Source organism: Anomaloglossus baeobatrachus, chromosome 1, assembly GCF_048569485.1.
Source record: "Anomaloglossus baeobatrachus isolate aAnoBae1 chromosome 1, aAnoBae1.hap1, whole genome shotgun sequence".
In the NCBI taxonomy this organism is placed as follows: domain Eukaryota; kingdom Metazoa; phylum Chordata; class Amphibia; order Anura; family Aromobatidae; genus Anomaloglossus; species Anomaloglossus baeobatrachus.
In genome coordinates this window covers 848,385,853-848,402,928 of record NC_134353.1, presented here as the reverse complement: position 1 = coordinate 848,402,928, position 17,076 = coordinate 848,385,853, and the positions used below count along the sequence as shown (strand labels likewise).

Here is a 17,076-nt window from a genome sequence, read left to right as displayed (position 1 = left end):
GGCTCTTGCTCCCATGTTTCCTTTGCCAGGTCCAACAATCCCCGGGGATGTCGCCCGTATAACAATTCAAAAGGCGAAAACCCCGTGGATGCCTGTGGCACCTCTCGGATGGCAAACATCAAATAGGGAAGCATCATATCCCAGTCTTTCCCGTCTTTTGAAATCACCCTTTTTAGCATGGTTTTCAGGGTTTTATTGAAACGCTCGACTAAACCGTCCGTTTGAGGATGATACACAGACGTACGCAACTGCTTGATCTGGAGTAGCCGGCATAGCTCTTTGGTCACTTTAGACATGAATGGGGTCCCCTGATCCGTAAGGATCTCCTTGGGCAATCCCACCCGGCAGAACACAGCAAACAACTCCCGAGCTATAAGCTTTGCTGCAGTATGTCTGAGAGGTATCGCCTCGGGATACCGGGTGGCATAGTCAACGATCACTAGGATGTGTTGGTGCCCTCGAGCGGACTTTACGAGGGGCCCCACCAGATCCATCTCTATCCGTTCAAAAGGGACTTCTATAATGGGTAACGGTACCAACGGACTGCGAAAATGGGTCAGGGGTGCGGTAAGCTGACACTCCGGGCAGGTTTCGCAGAACCGTTTTACCTCCCCAAAGACCCCGGGCCAATAGAACCTTTGCAATATTCGCTCCTGCGTTTTCTTGACCCCAAGGTGGCCACTCATCAGGTGTTTATGAGCCAAGTCGAGGACCCGCCGGCGATGCGGCTGGGGCACCACCAACTGTTCTACCCCCACGCCCCGTATTTCATCTACCCGGTAGAGTAAATCCTGCTTAAGAGCGAAATGGGGGTACCTTACCTGGGCACCGGGCAGCTGTGCCACCCCGTCAACTACTGTCACCCGACTCCGGGCATGTATTAACGTAGGGTCCTGGAGTTGGGCTGTCCCAAACGTATCCGGGGATGCCTCCAACTCCGGGATGGGTTCGACCGTCTCAGCCTCTCCTGCCAATACCTCTAGGGGCGACCTATCGGGTTCACATTCTGTCCCTATCATGGGGACCCCTATGGCAGGTGTCCCGGATTCAGGATTGTAGGGCTCAGGTCCCGGACTGACCAATATCTGAGGAGACTTAGGGGGTCCCTTCCATAAAGTCCAAAAATAGGGCAGATCCCTTCCTAGGATCACGTCATAAGGAAGAGTGTTAAGAAGTCCCACCTCATGTTGCACCTGACCGCAAGGTGCTGTGATGGTGACAATCCCCGTGGGATAGTCTCGGCGGTCCCCATGTATGCAAACCACCACCACGGTACGTCCTGTGGCCTTTACTTTAGCCCTCAAGGTGGATCGCACAAGGGTCACTAAGCTTCCGGAATCCACCAATCCTGTAACCGGACATCCATTCACCTGTATTTGGCACAAGTGGGGCTCCGTCTCTGGGGAGACCAGGTCAGCGGTACACACCACCTGAGCATACATTGAACCTCGCCGGGTAACCCCACAATCCATGGGCTCCGTGGTGAGTGGACACTGGGCTTCCATATGTCCCACCCGCTGGCACCGCCAACATCTAATAGGGAAGGAAACCCCCTTGACGGGTTGTCGTTTAGGGTACAGAACCTTCCGGACCTCAGGAACAGCGGGCGCTGCCTCAGACGGGACGGTAGGGGACTCCTGCACCGTTGTCGGCGGTGGGTCCTTGGCCCTAGGCTTGGAGGGGCCGGACCGACGGGCGGTACGCAAAGTCTCAGTGTCCCGTATCAAGTCCTGCGTAGCCACATGCCGCTCTACCAGGGACACTAATTGGTCGAGGGTACTCGGGTCACCCTGTCCTACCCACCGTTGTACGATGACGGGTAAAGTGCGCACAAAACGATCAACTACTACCCTTTCCACCATTTGCGCCGGGCTCAGAGTGTCAGGCTGCAACCACTTTTTTACAAGATGCAACAAGTCATAGGCCTGGGAGCGTACGGGTTTGGCTTCCTCATAGAACCACTGATTTACCCGCTGAGCCCGTACATAGGTATTCACCCCCAACCGAGCCAGTATTTCGGCTTTCAGGGTCGCATAGTCAATGGCGTCCTCGGTACAGAGGTCCAGGTACGCTTTTTGGGGTTCCCCCGTCAGATAGGGCGACAATACCTCAGCCCACTGGGGGGTCGGCAGCTTTTCCCGCTCGGCCACCCGCTCAAACACCGCCAGAAACGCTTCCACATCATCCCCCGGGGTCCTCTTTTGCAACGCTTGTCTCACCGCTTTCCGGACGCTGCCGTCGTCACCCGGTCCCGGGGTTGTTGCTGCCGGTCCGGCACGGATCGACTTGGCCAGGAGAACCATCTGTTCTTGATGTCTTTGTTCCTGCAATTGCAAGGCTTGCTGCTGACGTGTATTGGCCTGAACCAGCTGTTCTTGGTGCCTTTTGTCCTGCGCTTGCAAGGATTGCTGCTGACGTTCCAACGCCCGGAGCAGGTGTGCATTGGTCTGTTGCTGCTGTGCATTAGCCTCTTGTAGCTGTGCATTAGTCTGTTGCTGCTGCCTTAGTATGTCCTCCATGGCGTCGCCGGGTTTGGGCTGTAGTATAGCCGCTCGAATCCAGGACATGTGCTGCTGGGTCACCAGAGATGGATGCTACACCTCACCGGCTGTCATGCCCGCCGATTCTCCACCATATGTGAGGTAGCACGGTCGGCTGCGCAGCAGAAGACACGGGATCCAGGCATTAAGGTTCACAGCACACGGTTTTAATGTCCAAACAAAAGTCCACAACAATATACATGTGCCTCTCCAGCAGAGAGCTCAGGGAGTTCTGTTCACTCCCCCACACCCGGCACCCCTGCCCTTGTTCCTGATTCTATTTAACCCTTCCTTCAGCCTGTAGGGAAACAGCATTAACCCTAGAGTGGATTTACTTTCTATCATGGAGTGAGCACAACCGGGGCGAGACATACCGGCCGTCATAGATAACCCCGGTCACAGTCTCACAACACACACACACACACACACACACACACACACACACACACAATCACCCCTGATGGGGACCTTGTGCTATATACACACACACACACACACACACTCACCCCTGATGGGGACCTTGTGCTATATACACACACACACACACACACAATCACCCCTGATGGGGACCTTGTGCTATATATACACACACACACACACAATCACCCCTGATGGGGACCTTGTGCTATATATACACACACACACACACACACACACATACACAATCACCCCTGATGGGGACCTTGTGCTATATACAGACACACACACAATCACCCCTGATGGGGACCTTGCGCTATACACACACACACACACACACACACACACACACACACAATCACCCCTGATGGGGACCTTGTGCTATACACACACAATCACCCCTGATGGGGACCTTGTGCTATATACACACACACACACACAATCACCCCTGATGGGGACCTTGTGCTATACACACACACGCACGCACGCACGCACACACACACACACACACACACACACACACCCCTGATGGGGACCTTGTGCTATACACACACGCACACACACAATCACCCCTGATGGGGACCTTGTGCTATATACACACACAATCACCCCTGATGGGGACCTTGTGCTATATACACACACACACACGCAATCACCCCTGATGGGGACCTTGTGCTATATACACACACACACACGCAATCGCCCCTGATGGGGACCTTGTGCTATATACACACACACACACAATCACCCCTGATGGGGACCTTGTGCTATATACACACCACACACACACAATCACCCCTGATGGGGACCTTGTGCTATATACACACACACACACACACACACACACACACAATCACCCCTGATGGGGACCTTGTGCTATACACACACACACACACAATCACCCCTGATGGGGACCTTGTGCTATATATACACACACACACACACACACAATCACCCCTGATGGGGACCTTGTGCTATATACAGACACACACACAATCACCCCTGATGGGGACCTTGTGCTATACACACACACACACACAATCACCCCTGATGGGGACCTTGTGCTATATACACACACACACACGCAATCACCCCTGATGGGGACCTTGTGCTATATACACACACACACACAATCACCCCTGATGGGGACCTTGTGCTATATACAGACACACACACAATCACCCCTGATGGGGACCTTGTGCTACACACACACTCACAATCACCCCTGATGGGGACCTTGTGCTATATATATACACACACACACACACACACACACACACACACACACACACACACACACACATACACAATCACCCCTGATGGGGACCTTGTGCTATATACAGACACACACAATCACCCCTGATGGGGACCTTGCGCTATACATACACACACACACACACACACACACACACACACACACACACAATCACCCCTGATGGGGACCTTGTGCTATACACACACAATCACCCCTGATGGGGACCTTGTGCTATATACACACACACACACACACACAATCACCCCTGATGGGGACCTTGTGCTATATACACACACACACACACAATCACCCCTGATGGGGACCTTGTGCTATACACACACACGCACGCACACACACACACACACACACACACACCCCTGATGGGGACCTTGTGCTATACACACACACACAATCACCCCTGATGGGGACCTTGTACTATACACACACTTCACACACAATCACCCCTGATGGGGACCTTGTGCTATATACACACACACACACGCAATCGCCCCTGATGGGGACCTTGTGCTATATACACACACACACAATCACCCCTGATGGGGACCTTGTGCTATATACACACCACACACACACACAATCACCCCTGATGGGGACCTTGTGCTATATACACACACATACACACAATCACCCCTGATGGGGACCTTGTGCTATATACACACACACACAATCACCCCTGATGGGGACCTTGTGCTATATACACACACACACAATCACCCCTGATGGGGACCTTGTGCTATATATACTCACACACACACACACACGTGGCGGCGGGCAGAGCGGGGACTTGGGAGAACTGAGGGAGGGGAGTGTCATTGGAGACGGTAACGGCGGGGGGGGAGGGGCGGCGTCAGTAGCTGGGGCAGAGCAGGGGCTGGGGAGATGGGATGTCATCAGAGACAGTAACGAGGGGAGGGGAGGGGAGGCGGCCCTTACTCACACATCCCGGCAGGTGACAGGGGTAAAGTGGAGCAAACAGCACACGCTGTGAGCTCCACAGTAATGGCGCTGAACTCCTCCCTCTGCTGTGTCCTGGACAGCCCAGGGGGCGCATCCAGGTCACAGCAGACGGCCACTGTAACGTACTTCATGGGGTCTGAGCCCGACTATCAGAGTCTGTGCACAGGGGCTGCCATAAAGGAAGGAGTTACTGTCGTTACACAGACAGCAAATCCAGCATGGCAGCCCCCAGTGCCTCCAGTAAAATAAGAATTACATAAAAACTAAATAAGCTGCGATTTTCATTTTGTATTAGAAATACTTTATTTCATAATCACTATTTTTAATACAAAAATAAAAAAACGCGACACCTTCCCTTTAAACTGTACACGAGCTGAATACATGCTCCCCTCAGTATACAGAAAAAGGAAATTAATTTTTCTTATTCGGCCTCCAGTATGATGTACATTGTTGTATAATCCAATATTCCGTACACATTGTATTAATCTTGCACTAGACACATGCGTCCTGCCTCTTGAAATTGGGGCCCATCTCTCAGCACGTCACTTGCAGCGTGAGTCATCCCCATTGTATGGTAATATGAGAAGTTGCTTGCAACTAAAATAAACAAAAATACAGGTTTATTATGTGTTAGCTGCTGAAAACTAATATTCGTCTTACTTTCCCCATCTGCTCACAGCCGGTTTTAAATATTTTTATTCTTTGTGTTTTATTATTGATTGGAAAAACCTTTTCAATTACCTGTTCATTCTAGCTTAATGACAGCAGGGTTTACTGTCTGTAGCTAATTCTTTTGTCTTCAGCTTTCTACTGCTGATAACGTTTCGTAAAGGCCCCTTTACACACTGAAACTTTCTAGCGATCCCACCAGCGATCCCAACCTGGCCGGGATCGCTACAAAGTCTCTGGTGAGCTGTCAAACAGGCAAACCTGGCCAACGACGCAACAGCGATCCGGACCTGCAGAACGACCTAGCTAGTCATTGGGGACGTTGTAAAGCAGCTTTTTGAAAGGGAAGTCGCTAACGAAGTCGCTGTAAAGTCCCCTTTACACACTAAAACTTTGCTGCACAGCGGGAAACAAAGGACCAAAGAATGGTCCTGAACGATTTGTAGCGATCACAACTTCACAGCAGGGGCCAGGTCGCTGATGTGTTTCACACACTGCAATGTCGCTGGGGAGGTCGCTATAACGTCACAAAACCGGTGACGTTACAGCGATGTCGTTTGCGATGTTGCAGTGTGTAAAGCCACCTTAAGAGTCATTCTGATTTACAGAGTACCTGGGCACGTATAGTTGCAGTATTACTAATATTGGTTTCAGAACTACCATGAAAAATATTACAGTTTGAGTCCTCAGTGGTTGATGCCTTTTTATTGGCTAAAGGGTACTATACACGCTGCGATATCGGTATCGCTAGCGAGCGTACCCGCCCCCGTCGGTTGTGCGACACGGGCAAATCGCTGCCCGTGACTCACAATATCGCTAACACCCGTCACCTGGACTTACCTTCCCTGCGATGTCGCTCTGGCCAGCGATCCGCCTCCTTTCTAAGGGGGCGGTTCGTTCGGCGTCACAGCGATGTCACACAGCAGCCGTCCAATAGCAGAGGAGGGGCGGAGATGACCGGCCGGAAGATGCCGCCCACCTTCTTCCTTCCACATTGCCGGCGGATGCAGGTAAGGAGATGTTCGTCGTTCCTGCAGTGTCACACATAGCGATGTGTGGTGCCGCAGGAACAACGAACATTGTACCTGCAGCCGCAGCAATATTAAGGAAATGAACGACGTGTCAACGAGCAACGTTTTCACGTTTTTGCGCTCTTTGATCGTCACTTCTTGGTGTCACACGCTGCAATGTTGCGAACTGTGACGGATGTGCGTCACTAACGACGTGACCCCGACGATATATCGTTAGCGATGTCGCAGTGTGTAAAGCACCCTTAACTGAAAAAATGTAAAAAAAAGCGAACTTTCTATAGAAAAATGCAAACTAAGAGGGTATTGCTATTAAGGAAATCAACCTAATACATAGTGATTAACTATTTAAAGGGGGTTGTCTCCTACTTTACATAGATGGCCTATTCTTAGGATTAGTCATCAGTGTCTGATCGGCCGGTCCGACACCCTGCAACCTCGATGATCAGCTGTCCTTGGACCCGGCAGCAGCAGGCAGCTGGACATGCTCAGTTCCCTGATCTGCTCAGTCTTCTGATTGCGGACGTGGCCGGGTACTGCAATCTGCCTCCCATTCAGATCAATAGGAGGCGGATGTGCAGTACCCGGCCGCGGCCACTGTCAGAAGATGAGGCAGTTCTGGAACAGAGCATTTACAGCTGCCTCCGCCGGTACCGGGATGATCAGCGGGGGTACCGGGTGTCAGCCCCCGACTGATCAGACATTGATGACCTATCCTAAGGATAGGCCACCTATGTAAAAGTAGGAGACAACCTATTTAAGACAAAAAGAAAAAAAAAAAATAAGTGTAAAGGGGATCTCTATAAATTCAAATAATTGTATTATACAAATGTACACCTTTAAAAGCCAATAGACAGCAATAAGTAATAATTACCCACAATAAGGTAACCTTCTACCCCCTTCTGCCAAAAATGTATCACATAAGAAGAGTACTTTTTAAAATGAAATGGCGTATTAGCACAAAGGACTTGTAAGTGCCAGTGCCATACAATATGCAGACTATCCAGCAATAAACAAGAATCTGGTCCTATAAAAACATCTCCGTATAAGGCCGGTGTCCCACTTGCGATTGCCTTGCGTATATCTCACGCGAGTTTCGCGGTGCATCACCCGTCACGAACTCATACGCTGCTCACAGGAGCGGGTCGGCTGCATAGAGGTAATCGCAAGTGTGACACCGGCCTAACAAATATACTCAGTATAATAAATAGAATATACGATAACAAGTACATGGACCACAGTCATAATAATAAATCCTATAATGGGGAAATATGCAGCCCCCATTTAGTGTGATGGGCCCCAACAGCTCCCTATAAACAATATGATGACGCTACAGCTCCCCTATATACAGAATGAGTGCCTTCACACCACCCTGTATACAGTATAATGGCCCCCACAGCACCTTCCAACCCCAACTCCCGGGCACAAAATGAAAAATCCAAACTCTTATACACAATTCAGGCTAGCCGTGATGTCATTGTGCCATCCGACGTCTTCTGTAAGGCATCTGCTTCTAACAGGCCGCAAGCTGGAAGCCGTCTGCTGCCTGCCGGAGTTGGTGGCCAAGCGGGGAGCCAATGGCTCCACAAGTCAGCAGTCTGCCGGGGGCTATAGCCATATGGGTGACATTTTAAAAGGATGATCTCTGATAATATAACTCTATTGCACTCACCTGGATACATGAAGTAATATTACTTTCTTGAAGACAAGATAATGTATAAGTTCTTCTCGCTATGAATATTTTCTACCATGAGAGCGTGATCATTATTGTTTTATCTATAGCTGAAATTCTAAGTTGTCTCCTTGTTATTAAAATCTGCCATGAAATGTCACCCTGGTTTGTCAACCTGTGACAGTAATGTCATTTCGTGCACTAATTTTATTATTTACAATGATAAATAATGTACAAATGTCTGCATGGCTGCTTTATATTGTAATTGTTTGCCCTGCGGGTGTGCGCTGTACGGCATCAAACATTTTTTCTCCTTCTCTTATTTATGAAAGCTCGTCACCCAATCTGTCACTAGATTTCATAATAGAAGCATCTTTCATTAATGGATTGTTTAGGCCTGTTGAAATTGGAGTATTTACTTTGTAATCCCATAGCAGAATAACTCTGAAACCCTGATATAAAAATGCTCATTTTAACACCTTCCCTCCATGGCCAATTTTAGGGGGGTTTACACTTTGATTTTTCTTTTTCCAAGAGTCAGAAGTTATTTTACTTTCCATTCATATAGCCATAAGAGGGATTGGTTTTAAGGGACAAGTTGTACTTTTGAACACAAAATGTTACCATATAAAGTTGAAAAAAAATTCCAGGACTAGTGAAATGAGTAGGAGGGGAGTAGAGGAAAAGCAATTCTGCCACTTTTTGGGGGTTTGTTTTTACGGAGTTTATAGTGTTGTAAAACCTATCAACTAGCCGAATGTTTCTTCCGGTCAGTACAATTATGGCGATACCAAACTTTGTGTTTTAAAAAATTCATGACTTTTGTAAATGAAAACAAAATTGGGTTTGCGGTACATTTTTTTGACAACTATCATTTTTGTAATTTTCCATCACTAGAGCGGTTCGAGGCCTTGTATGTATTTGAACTTGTATTTACTAAAGGAGACGTGTAAGGGAGGTGACCGGGCCTTGTTAAGTTCTTCTGCGCTGTTCTGTTGTTTTTTTATAATTCTATTCTAACATTAATTTCAGTTTTTCATTATATTGTGTTATCAGTTTTCAGAGGAGGAAGAAGCTGCTCTTAAAGCTCCAATAATAAAGCGCTTTGAAGAGGAAGGCAACCCATACTACTCCAGCGCCAGGTGAGATGATCTATAAAACCAGACCCCACAAGGTACAGCAACCAAAGGTAGTAATTAGGGATGATCGAATACCTCAAATATTCGGCTTCGCGAATATTTGCCGAATAGGTCGCCACTATTCGTGTATATTCGATGCGCAATGTAAGTCTATGGGAAACCCGAATATCAACTAGTCTAAATTATTCGGGCTTCCCATTGACTTACAACGCACATCGAATATTCGCATGGCGGCGACCTATTTGTCGGATATTCGCGAAGCCGAATATTTGAGGTATTCGATCATCCCTAGTAGTAATCACATCAGGTCTGAAGGTCAGACAATAGTTTGTTCTTTGACAAATGGATGGCATTACGACAGAATTGTGTAATGTTCACATCTAAATTGGGGTATCCATTCAACTACATAAGAAAAAAAAACTTTCAAGGGGAAAATATCTTCAGAAATCAAACATGGAATGTTACCAGCCTACACTTGGAAAGATAAGGTAATAATCTATACCAAGGATATGCAATTTAGTTTTCCAGAGGGGCCACGTGAGAAACAGTGACTGGTGTGAAGGCCGAACCATTAGGCTTAAATTAAGTCTGCGGTGGAGTGGGTCATCGGTGGCACGAGCAGCCTGCCGTGACCAAATGGACCCGCTTATTCCATATGCACGCCCATCCTCCCGCCCATCATCTCTCAGCGCTGAAGCTGGCACTGATAGGTGGGCGGGGTGATGGGCGGGGAATGCGTGCATATTAAACAGCCTGCCCGCATGATCACCCCTGTCAACTACAGCCTGGAGTGATCATGTGCTGCTGTATTCACTGCCCCCTGTGCACCATCATCAGCGCGGGGTGCAATTAATCAGTATAACTCACCGGCCACGACCCCTGCAGCACCGCGATGTCCTCCTGTCTGTGCCGGCGGCGGCTGTGCGGAGATTAGCGGTGCGCACAGCGATGACGTCATAGCTGTGCGCACGTGTCCACACGCAGCCGCCGCCGGCACAGATAGGAGGACAACACGGTGCTGCAGGGATCGTGGCCGGCTCCACACTCCAGCGCTGCTGCTGACACAGACGGAGGAGGAGCGATGCTGCAGGGAGTGAGGTAAGGTGCGTATGAATGTTTATTTTTTTTTATGTGCCACAGATTGCGGGCCTTATGCCAGGATGGGGGTGTATAGCAGGATGAGGGCATATAGCAGGATGGGGGTATATAATGAGCAGGATTGGGGGATATTATGAGCAGGATGGGGGTAATACGGTATCAGCAGGATGGGGGTATATTATGAGCAGGATGGGGGTATATTATGAGCAGGATGGGGGTATATTATGAGCAGGATGGGGGTATATTATGAGCAGGATGGGGGTGTATATAGCAGGATGCGGTATATAGTAGGATGCGGCCATATGCCAGGATGACGGTATATAGCAGGATGGGGTCTATACCAGCATGAGGGACATATAGTATATACACAAGACAGGAGGATCATTACCAGGCTGGGGTACCTTAGTAGAGAATTTGGGGACATTACCCCCATTACAGTGTCAGCAGCAGATCCTCACCCCATAACAGTGTGTCATGACTACTTTTTTGCTTAAAATTTTATTTTCCTCCTCTAAAACCAGGGTGCGTCTTATGGTCCGGTGTGTCTTATAGTCCGAAAAATACGGTAATTCCAAAGCAGGTGGGCACTTCCCGTTCTGTGGTGCTCGTAATCACAGGATGGACTCCACATAAATTCAGCAAAAAGGATCAGCACTCGCACAAATCTTTGCTATTTCTTTTTATATTCATGGCTTGAAATAAAGGAAAAGACAGAGTGCAATACAGTGACGCGTTTCGGTCATAAACAACTTTTCTCAAACCATGTCTAACCATGATATGGTTTGAGAAAGGTTGGTTCTTATGACCGAAACGCATCACTGTATTGCACCCTTGTGCAACAGTGTTTACCTGCCCAGGCCACAGAATCTAATGCACTGACAGGATGCAGCAAAACCCCTTAATAAAGATGGAGGCAACAGGTGCAAAACACTGATGTCGCAACCACTCACACACTGTCACACATGGAGGGGGTGATTGCGTAATACTAAAATTGCACACCAAAAGGCCTGTATAGCAAGCCATTTACTTGTGTGGTGCACATACAGTGCTGGGCAGCCTGCCTAATCGAAAAGTATGGGTGTCACTAATAGACTGTAAGCCGGACACTGTGCACCTACATGTGAGGCTCTATTTTTTTTTTTATGCACGGAGCTGTAGTTTTGATGCCATTTTGGGGCACGTTTTGAATGTTTGTTTTTTTATTGCATTTTTTGGGGACAGTGCAGCTACAAAAATGTGGTAATTCTGGCACTTAATTTCTTTAGACTTTGCCCCGCTGTTTAAATAATGTTAGGTTTTGATAGACCGAACTTTTACTGATCCAATGTTACCAAATATATTTAAGGTTTTTTATTTTTTGTTAATGGGGGAGAAAAAAGCATGGAGGATTTAAACACACTGTGTGTGTGTGTGTGTGTGTGTGTGTGTGTGTGTGTGTGTGTGTGTGTGTGTGTACATTTTTATGTCTTTTTTTCAATTGATTGATTATACTGTATCCTGCTGTATATTGCAGGCTTCAGCTCCCCACAATCAGGCAGGCATGTGCCAGCAAACGAGCCATTTAAATTCCACTGTCGGTGATTGATAGAAGCATTTTAAAGGTCAAACTGCAGCAATCAGAGCTCGTTCCAGTCACTGCTGTTACAGGCAGATGCTGACTGTGTAATACAGACCGCATCTGCCCAGTTTGTAGTGGACTAAGCTCTTGAGCTCCTGCATACACCATACATCTTTGTCACATGTCGCTAGGAATTAATGCACAATATTATTGTTATTGGTAATCCCGCATGTTTATTATGCATTGCATATAGCACGATCATATCCTGCAGCACTTTCCAGAGATTATCATAACTGAGCCCCAATGGGGACAATCTAGATTCCCTATCTGTATGTCTTCGGAATGTGGGAGGAAACTAGAGAACCCCCAAAGGAAACCCACACAATCACAAAGTGAACATTATATGAAAGATAGACAAGGCACTCCCAAAATGCTTTGCATGAAAATTTATTTATGTGCTTTAGAACGTTTTCGGTCCTATTTGGACCTTCATCAGTAGCACATATGTAGTGAATAAGGTGCACATGGGCTGTCAGGCGCGGATTCCACCGCTGCATGGGGGATGGCAGCCCCCATGCAGCGGTGGAATCCGCGCCTGACAGCCCATGTGCACCTTATTCACTACATATGTGCTACTGATGAAGGTCCAAATAGGACCGAAAACGTTCTAAAGCACATAAATAAATTTTCATGCAAAGCATTTTGGGAGTGCCTTGTCTATCTTTCACTTTATGGCTTTGGAACCTAAAGTGCACCCCAATATCTTGTTGTCACACGGACAGGAGGTGCCATCCCCTTTTTTCGTCAAAGTGAACATTATAAACTCCTTGCAGATATGGTCCTTTTTGAGATTTGAACCCAGGACCCCACAGAGCCACCATGCTGCCCTTGCATTTTCTATGGTATTACAGTAGAAAGTATTGGTAATCGGTCTTGTATGACACAACAGAAAATGTTAGTTTATGCAAACAGTAATAGAAAGGAAAGGCTAGGCACTGCAAGCCCAGGTGTGTACTCACAAGTCTGTGGTTTTCATGTGGATCATGGATCTCCAGCCGATCCCCGTGGTGCTCTGCCAAAGTGCAGGAATCCAATATGAACTTCAGATGAGAAGGAATGGCTGCAACTCACTGGTAGATATTAACGGCAAATTTATTGCACAAACTGCAGCATTGTTACAGCATAACCGGGGAGGGGGGAGTGCAGGGACGTCGGCCGTTTCGCACCGTAACAGGTGCTTCTACAGGTCCGAATTGGGACCTGTGGAAGCACCTATTACGGTGCGAAACGGCCGTCATCCGGCGCCCCTGCACTCCCCCCTCCCCGGTTATGCTGTAACAATGCTGCAGTTTGTGCAATAAATTTGCCGTTAATATCTACCAGTGAGTTGCCGCCATTTCTTATCTGAAGAAAATGTTAGTTTGTTTTATGGTTTGGGTGAACTCCGGAGTTAAGAGAAGTAATTCATGAAATTCATAGAAAATATAAAGTCCATCTTCTTAATGTTCTACAATTATGTGATGCAAGACAAGTCCGAGATGGGGAAATGGCAGCCATAGATGGATGAACTGATTAAATAAATACTTACAAATAATAGATGTTGTTATTTCATAAGCAATGAGCAGAAGGCATGACGGTACTTTATGGTTTGTTGTCAAGTATTATGTTAGCACGCCAAGACCAAAGGGGAATGGTAATAGATAATGCAATCCAGTTCTATTACTTTTCTTTTCATTCCAGGTGTTTTCATTTCTTTTAATTGTAAATCAAATTAGATTACATTCTAATAGATTACACTGATTGAACATCCTGAATTTATGGGAGTCATTAGGAGCCTCCTGTCCTGAAAGCATTTATCACTCCTACCTTTCTCCATATGAGCTGATGATCAATTTCATTAAATTAAAGAATAGACTTTTATTTCTGAGGATTTCTGGAACAGTCCATGCACTAAATATTTCACAATGCCTTCATAGATGATTGTAAATACTGGTAAAAGTAAGACATGCAACAGTGCCATTAGACTGTCAAGGATAGCCATGGAAAATAATTTTATTATAGATTAATTTGTCATGACTGCAATTACTAGTGTTTTAATATTCAATACAGTAAACAACTTTAATCTTCTCATCTGCAAAACAAAAAATATAAGTTAAGCACTTTAGACCGCCGACGGTATATAAACGTCGGCTTCTGCTGTGCTTTGCGCTCCTTCCCTTCCGAAGCCCTGCCATGCACTCAAATAGTGAAATTTCACCACATATGAGGTATCTATGTACTCAGAAGAAATTGCACTATAAATTTTATTGTGCATTTTTTTCCTATTACCCTTGAAAAAAAAGCCACCTGGTTGAAGTAACAATTTTGTGGTAAAAATGTATTATTTTTATTTTCATGGGTTAATATTATAAACGTCTGTAAAGTTCCAGAAGGTTCAAGGTGTTCCCAAAACATTTATATATATTCCTTGAGAGGTCTAGTTTCCAAAATAGGGTCACTTGTGGAGGAGTGCCACTTTTTAGGCACCTCGGTGGGTCTCCAAAATGCAACATGGTGTCTGCTAACGATTCTAGCCAGTTTTGCTTGCAAAAATTCTAATGGCGCTCCTTCCCTTTTGAGCCCTGCCGTGCGCCCAAACAATTGATTTCTTCCACATATGAGGTATCTGTGTACTCAGGAGAAATTGCACAATACATTTTATGGTGTATTTTCTCCTGTTACCCTTGTGAAAATACAAAATTTGAGGCTAAAGTAACATTTTTATGGGAATAATATATTTATTCATTTATATAGTACTATTCATTCCACAGCGCTTTACATAAATCAGCAACACTGTCCCCATTGGGGCTCACAATCTAAGGTCCCTATCAGTATATTTTTTAATTGTGGGAGGAAACCGGAGTACCTGAATGAAACCCATGCAAACACGGGGAGAACATAGTTTTCCTTGGTGGGATTTGAACCAATGACTTCAGCGCTACAAGACTGCAGTGCTAACCACTGAGCCACCATGAAAAAATAAAATTGTCATTTGTTTTATTCCACATTGCTTTGGTTCCTGTGAAGAACCTAAAGGGTTATTAAACTTCTTGGATGTGGTTTTGAGCAGCGTGAGGGGTGCAATTTTCAGACTGGTGTCACTTTTGGGTATTTTCTGTCACCCAGGCCTCTCAAAGTTACTTAAAATGTGATCCATAATAAGATGGTTTTGTAAATTTTGTTGGGAAAATGAGAACTTGCCGATGAACTTTGACCCCTTCTAACAAAAAAAGTTATGTTTCAAAATTGTGCTGATGTAAAGGAGACATGTGGGAAATGTCATTTAGTAACTATTTTATGTAACATAACTTTCTGGTTTACGGGCATAAAAATGTAAAGTTTCAAAATTGCAAACTTTTCAAAACTTTCGCCAAATTTCCATTGTTTTCACAAATAAACGCAAAAGATATCGTCTTCATTTTACCCCCATCCTGAAGTACAATATGTCACGAAAAAACAATGTCAGAATCACCAGGATCCGTTGAAGCGTTCCAGAGTTATAACCTGTCAAAGTGACTTTGGTCAGAAATGAAGAAATTGGCCGGGTGACAAAGGCAAAAACAGGGTCTGACGCGAAAGGGTTAAAATGAACTTGGAACAAGATGTCTGTCCTCTGAGGAACAATGAGATGACATATGGGAGTTAACGCTCAAATTATTTGCGTGAATCTCAAACACTATCAAAATGTATCTTATACATAACATACAAAAATACAGCCCTATCCCAGGATATATGTATTAGGTCTTCTGGGTGATTGGATGGGCTCCCCTGTTCTCGGGGCATTTCTCACTTTTTCAAACTAGCAAACTGTTGCCTTCCACTAGTTGGATTCCATTTCTTCTTCTGTTCAAGAATTGAGAACCAAATTAAATGTTTTTACTAATTAAATAAGATTAATTATCAGAGAAACTATATGTAAATACAAAATAATTTATCTGCAAGGTTTTTGTTTTTCTTTCCCTCTTTCAATGGGGGCAAACATGGGGAATGAACAGAGGTTGTCCAAGTAGTGGACAACACCTTTAACTTTCTTTTCCCTGTTTTCTTAATGATATAATCTTTTTCTTGTATCCACAGGTTGTGGGATGATGGGATTATTGATCCTGCTGACACCAGATTGGTTCTAGGGATGAGTCTCAGTGCAGCGCTGAATGCTCCAACTCAGAAGACTCAGTTTGGCGTTTTCAGAATGTGATCGACTCCAGAATCATTGTGCTCACTACATCAAATTTTTCAATGTGACCTTTCTAATCTATCCTCTTATGTAAAATAAAAAAATTTTATACAATGGTCTTTGATGGCATTTATTATCTGTGTTTACAGGCAGTTTGAACTTCTGACATGTTTTTGAGCAACTAAAAGGACCAATACACAATATCTTGCCTTTTCAACCTGTTGACAGCTATGAGTAGACTAGTACTTATCTATTGGTTGATGTCATATAGGTGCAAAAATTATGGAGCAGTTTTAGAAATAAAATAATCATTTTAGTTCTGTACCTGGCACATCAGAAGCATCTTTGAGGAAGATTTTGAAGAGTTTATATCTAGTATAATCATATGTTATATACAGCTGCTCTAGGGGTTCATTGTACATAATTGGTCATTTCTGCAGTTTTATTATCCCTGTCGCTATAAGTTGATGACCTTTTGAAGGCAAAAGATATCTAATCCTTTTATTAAG

The 17,076-nt window shown here is 45.7% G+C and overlaps 1 protein-coding gene across 1 annotated transcript in view; it reads left to right on the top strand.

Moving 5' to 3' along the window:
- The window catches only part of MCCC2 (methylcrotonyl-CoA carboxylase subunit 2), a 115,232-nt gene extending 98,549 nt beyond the window's left edge, over positions 1-16,683 (top strand). The window contains exons 14-15 of the mRNA XM_075326965.1: positions 9,616-9,701; positions 16,471-16,683. Of these exons, the coding sequence (XP_075183080.1) occupies positions 9,616-9,701; positions 16,471-16,588 (204 nt within the window). The 3' untranslated portion in view covers positions 16,589-16,683. The remainder of the gene's footprint in view (positions 1-9,615; positions 9,702-16,470) is intronic.
- Positions 16,684-17,076: the final 393 nt, after the last annotated feature.